This window comes from Carlito syrichta, unplaced genomic scaffold (assembly GCF_000164805.1).
Source record: "Carlito syrichta isolate Samal-C Ts95f unplaced genomic scaffold, Tarsius_syrichta-2.0.1 Scaffold144552, whole genome shotgun sequence".
NCBI lineage: Eukaryota > Metazoa > Chordata > Mammalia > Primates > Tarsiidae > Carlito > Carlito syrichta.
In genome coordinates, this window is record NW_007088648.1 from 25,913 (window position 1) to 31,538 (window position 5,626).

General features: G+C 58.8%; 1 protein-coding gene across 1 annotated transcript in view; it reads left to right on the forward strand.

Moving 5' to 3' along the window:
- Nucleotides 1-5,240, forward strand: part of TNFAIP2 (TNF alpha induced protein 2) — a 7,336-nt gene extending 2,096 nt beyond the window's left edge. The window contains exons 2-10 of the mRNA XM_008050351.1: nucleotides 531-645; nucleotides 803-925; nucleotides 1,080-1,180; nucleotides 1,804-1,902; nucleotides 2,621-2,744; nucleotides 3,557-3,679; nucleotides 3,918-4,073; nucleotides 4,248-4,369; nucleotides 5,046-5,240. Coding sequence (XP_008048542.1) covers nucleotides 531-645; nucleotides 803-925; nucleotides 1,080-1,180; nucleotides 1,804-1,902; nucleotides 2,621-2,744; nucleotides 3,557-3,679; nucleotides 3,918-4,073; nucleotides 4,248-4,369; nucleotides 5,046-5,187 — 1,105 coding nt within the window. The 3' untranslated portion in view covers nucleotides 5,188-5,240. The remainder of the gene's footprint in view (nucleotides 1-530; nucleotides 646-802; nucleotides 926-1,079; nucleotides 1,181-1,803; nucleotides 1,903-2,620; nucleotides 2,745-3,556; nucleotides 3,680-3,917; nucleotides 4,074-4,247; nucleotides 4,370-5,045) is intronic.
- The last annotated feature ends 386 nt before the right edge of the window (nucleotides 5,241-5,626 follow it).

A 5,626-nucleotide genomic window follows, 5' to 3' on the forward strand; every position in this document is an offset into this window, starting at 1 on the left:
GGGGTGGGGGCAGGGCTGGCCAGATGCTGGTCAGCAGGGCTGGGAGGCAGAGAACTGGCTGGGCCTCGGGTTGCTTGGGCAGGCGCTGGGTTTTGTCTGAGTGAGGGGAGGCCTTGGAGCAGGAAGAAGGTCAGATCTGAAAGGTGGTTCTGGCTTCGAGGTAGAGAAGGGATTGCTGGGGGTAAGGACAGATGCAGAGGGGCTGAAGAGAAGGCTCCTACAGCGAGCCAGGGGGGAGATGGTGGGGAAGACAGGGCGCCAGGGTGGCACGAGGCTGATTGATCTTGGGGCTATTTTGGACAGGGAGTGGGAGAGTCAGGAGACACGATCATTTCAGGGCTTTCTGGCCTGAACCAAACCGAGCAGATGGAGAACCTGTCACCTGAGATGGGAACCCGGGGATGGGGTGTGTGGAAGTTCTGGGAGGAGTCTGGGCCTGCCAGAGACCCCGGCTGAGGAGGTGGGCTCTTGCTTGAGGGCTGGTGCTGACTGGTGCAGCTCTACTCATGCCAACCTCCCTCTGCCTGCAGTGACATAATCAAAAGCCCCAAGCTGGCAGGTGAGCTGCAGGGTCTGGGGCTCGGGAGCCTCCTGTCCACCAGGCAGATCCGACTGCTGGAGGCCACGTTCCTGTCCAACGAGGTGGTGAGTCCCGTACCCCGGTCAAGGCCTGGGCCAGGAGCAGGAGGGGAACAGAAGGGAGGTTCAGAGACGGACAGACCCAGGCAGGAAGCTGACAGGAACGTCCGGGTAGGTGGGGTGATGGGTCGGTGCTATGATGATCTGGCCTTCCTTCCCCCAGGCCAGCGCCAGGGAGCTGATGGCCCGCGCCCTGGAGCTGGAGTCACAGCGCTGGGCCCAGGACGTGGCCCCCCAGAGGCTGGATGGCCACTGCCACAGTGAGCTGGCCATCGACATCATCCAGGTACCACGGGTGACCCCTTGGTGCACATGGCACCCACGCACAATCTGTCCACTTCCCAGCATACACACAAGCCCACCTCTGAATACACTCCCCTCCCCTCCCCTGGCCCCATCCAGGCGAGGCCTTACTCAGCCCATCCACTGCCACCCTGCAGATCCTTTCTCAGAGCCAGGCCAAGGCCGAGAGCATCACCCTCGACTTGGGGGCACAGATCAAGCAACTGTTGCTGGTGGAGCTGGCCACGTTCCTCAGGAGGTAGGTGTGAGTAGGAGCCGCACTCGGTCCCTCCATGTGCTCGGGGGGGGGTGGGATCCAAGCTAAATCAGTCCCCCATTCCCACCCCTACCCCATCATTCTGAGCCACGGGTCCTCTCCCCTCACCCTGTCCCCCCGGCGATGAGAGCCTCAGGTGGTCTGACCTCCATCAGGACTCTGTGGGAGTTTCGTGCCCACCTACCCCCCAATCAGCAAAGCTCCCTGAACAGCCTCTAGCTGCAAAGAGGAGGCCCTATGAGGAACTGGGTTCACACAACCCCCAGCTCCATCCCTAGAATGCTTCTGGTTCCCTCCCTCTCCACCTCGGAGGACTGCCCCCTGCCAATCACAGGTCCCTCTGATCTTCAGGGTCTAGTAGGAGCCCAAAGGACAGGCTGGTGCAGCTGGCACTTTCTTCAGGAGCCCTGTAGGGCTCTGGCCCTGCTGACTGTAGCTTACAAAGCCAGTTCTATGGTGCTTAGGGGCTGGTGGCTCCTCTCTTGGCTGTGGGGAGATGATCAAACAGAAAAGCCACTCCGTGAACCCAGGGAGCTGGTAGGGCGGGCTGGGAGTTGGCCTAGGGTCTGGGCTGGTGCTGAATGTGCCCCTTCTGGTTTCACCAGCTACCAGCACACCTTCAATGACTTTCTGGAGAGATGCAGACAGCTGAGAAATTTCAGGGCCAATGTCATCGCCAACATCAACAATTGCCTGTCATTTCGGTGAGGATGCTGGAAAGGGCTCTAGGACGGAGGGATCACTTGGTGGCTGGACGTGGAGGGGAGGAAGAGCCATTCAGGCCAAGAAGTGAAATTAAAACTAGCAAGATCCAGCCTGGGCAATATAGCGAGACCTCATCTCTACAAAAAAAATTTTTTTAAACGAGCGGGGCGTCATGGTGTAGGCCTGTAATCCCAGCTACTAAGGAGGCTGAGACTGGAGAATCGCCTGAGCCTAAGAGGTGGAGGCTGCAGTGAGCTGTGATCATGCCACTGCACTCCAGCATGGGTGACAGAGTGAGACCATGACTCACAAAAAAACAAAAACCAAAAAAAAACTGTAAGGCACGTGGGAAAGTGACCAGAGCCTATAGCAGCAGCAGCAAACATTTGTTACCAAGTACTGAATGTGTCAAACACTCATGCAAATGATCGACTCATTATTTTATTCTTGTAACAGCCCTATGAACTGGGCACAGAGATCATACCTGTTGCACAGAAGGGCAAACTGAGGCGTGGAGAGGCTAACTTGCCCTCAGTTCAAAGGGGATGTGGTGTAGGTGTTTACTGGTGATGTGGAGAGTATGGATGGGAGAACTTGGACTTGATCCCAAAGGGAATGGGGAGCCATTGAGGGTTCTAGAGTGAAGACATGGGCTCCCTGGGTGCAGGGATATAGGCTAGGCAGAACTGGTATGACCTCCCTGCCTCCACCTTCCAGGACATCCATGGAGCAGAGGTGGCAGGTACCCCAGGACCCTCTGAGCCTTCTGCTGGGTCCGCTGAGTGAGCTTAAGAGCCATGGCTTTGACGTCCTCCTCCAGAGCCTCTTCATGGACTTGAAGGTAGTGGGGGTCACCTTTCCTCTGGAGCATCCTGAGCCCAGTGCTGGAGGGGAATGCATGGGGCAGGCTGGGAGAGTGCTCCTAGGAGATGTGGAAGGACACACTCTGGGCCTGTCGAAGGACTGGAGCAGGCAGTGGAGGATACTGATGGGCCCCAGAGGCCACCCTGTACCCCCATCCAGACCCAGCCCTGTCCCCACGTTTGCACACACTTTTCTTCCAGCTCCCCAGACCCTCCTGCCCACACCAGTGTTCAGGCTTAACTCCCAGCTCCTTATGCTCAGGGCCTGTGGCAGCCGGGGTTGCATCTGCTATGGACCAAGAAATCAACAGAGAATACCGTGGAGGGGGAAAAAAGTAGTTCCTTTAGCAGAGAGTGAGACGGGGGTCCCTCAAAAGGAAGAAGAGGGGTTCCCTACCCAGTGTCCGGGATGGAGGTCGTGGGTGGCCCGAGGGTGGTGTAGGCTCCAGCAGTGACCCTGGGTCCCATGGCACTGGTCTCAGGCCCAGCCAAGCCTTGTTTATGCAGGAATTTATTTATCTAAGAGGGAAGCAGTGGAAAAGGCCTCAGGGCCAGCAGACAGGCTGTCCTGGCTCCGCCTGACGGCCTTGGAGAAGGCTGCTCCAGGCAGCCTCCGCTTCCTGTCTGTGAGCAGAGACCTGGGCCTTGCCTGGGTTCCCGGGGAGTCCTTGGCCCCCCTCGCCTTGTCCCACTGAGCACGTGTGTTGGGGTGCGTGTGTCTGTGTGTGTCTGGGGCTGGCGGCCCTTCCTCCCCAGGAGGTGACCAGACATCCTGCCTCTCCCGTCTCAGCCGCTGTTCAAGAGGTTCACACAGACCCGCTGGGCGGCCCCCACGGAGACCCTGGAGGAAATCATCGCCACCGTGGGCGGAAGGCTGCCTGAGTTCTCAGAACTGCAGGACTGTTTCCGGGAGGTGAGACGGCTCAGGACTGGTGGCTGGCCCTGGCAGAGTGGGGACAGCCGAGTCACACATGCTAACTTGTATATACCCACATGTGCTCACACACGTATATGTGAACATACTCACGTGTATGCACCCTTGAGCTCTGGCATCTGCTTCTCCCCGGATTTCTGGCTTCAAGGCTTCAGGGGAGGTGGTGAGCTCTCCATCGGCAGATGGCTCACACTGCCCTGGGTGCTTGCCTTCCCAGGAGCTCATGGAGGCTGTGCACCTGCACCTGGTGAAGGAGTACATCATCCGTCTCAGCAAGCGGCGCTTGGTCCTCAAGACACCAGAGCAGCAGCAGCAGCTGGCCAGGCACGTTCTGGCCAACGCCGACGTCATCCAGTGCTTCTGCATCCAGCATGTAAGCCACTGCACAGCCCAGCCCGGGACCCCTGGGATGGGCTACCTCTTCTCCTCCCAGCCCCTCCACAGTCCGGGACTCTCACAGCCCCTCAAGGACTCTCCTAGCTGCACCGGTTCCTGACCTGAGCCTCTCTGGGTCCCTGAGTCCTTCCAACCACACCTGTACCTGCAGGGCTCCCCGGCAACTTGGCTGCAGCCTGCCCTCCCCACACTCGCTGAGATTATCCGCCTGCAAGACCCCAGTGCCATCAAGATCGAAGTGGCCACTTACACCACCTGCTACCCCGACTTCAGGTGAGAATAAGAGGTATCTCAGGACTTGAGCTGTTTGCCCAGCCCTCCACCCATCTAGCTAGCTACCCCTCCATCTGCTCACCCACCCATCCATCCACACACCTATCCATCCACCCACCCACCCATCCACTCTCACACCCATCCATCCATCCACGCATCCCACCAACAATTATTTAGCGGTCTGCTAGGAGCCAGCCTCTGTCCTAGGCACCAGGAGGCAACGAAGTACAAGCTGGCCAGGTCTCACTCCTCCATCGTGTTCTGTTGAGGGACAGCAGTAATGAAGCAATCAGACAAATACAGTTGTATGTTGTAAGGAGAGTGTAACCAAGGCCGTGAGTAGCAGGAGGTGCTGACTTTTGAAATGGAAGAGCCTCTGATGGAAGGCAGCATCTTGGCTGAGACCTGAAGGGTGGGAAGTCACTGGTCATCTCCGGTGTGGGGAAGAGCATTCCAGGAGGAACAGCCAGTGCAAAGGCCTGGAGTGGGTTGGAGTTTGGCTGCTCTTGAGACCGCCTGCCGGAGCCATACGGGGAAGCGTGAGGGGAGGCCCCCCTTGTGGGCAGGGGGTTGGCAACAGAGCCCCGTGGCACCTGCCAGGAGTCTGGAGAGCTGGGGAGGGGTGTGAGCAGGGAGGTGGTGACTGGGCTGGGCTGACGAGTTCTCTCTTTGCCAGCAAAGGCCATCTGAGCGCCATCCTGGCCATCAAAGGGAACCTCTCGAGCAGTGATGTCAGGAGCATCCGAAGCATCCTGGACGTCAACACAGGGGTGCAGGAGCCCTCCAGGTCCCTCTTTGCCCTTATAAAGGTTGGTTAGCTTTTCCTGCACCTGACCTGCTATGAGTGCCCAGCGAGCATCAGGCACCGCCCTCTTGGGGGCTGTTCGGACCTGTGGGGGCTCGCGGCGCTGCCCAGGCCTCCCACCCTCTGCTGCTGCACTACCTAGCCCAGGCCCCTGGGCAGCTGGAATCGGAAGGACCCTGGGTTGTTTACATGTCCAGCGGAGGCAGGAGCACCCGCTGGGGCAGCCAACCAGGCAACACCTACGAACTCTGTCAATGATGGCGGATGGCGCATGCACACAAGACAGCCAGGAAAAACAGTGTGGCCAGGAGCCAGAAATCCTGGGCCACCTACTGTCCAGGGGCCCTTCCATAGCTGGCTTCATAACTGTCCTCATGGGTGGGACCAAGTGTCATTCCCAGTCTTCTGGGGCCAGGGGCTGATTCTCACCCCTCCTGCCTCCTCCAGCCCAA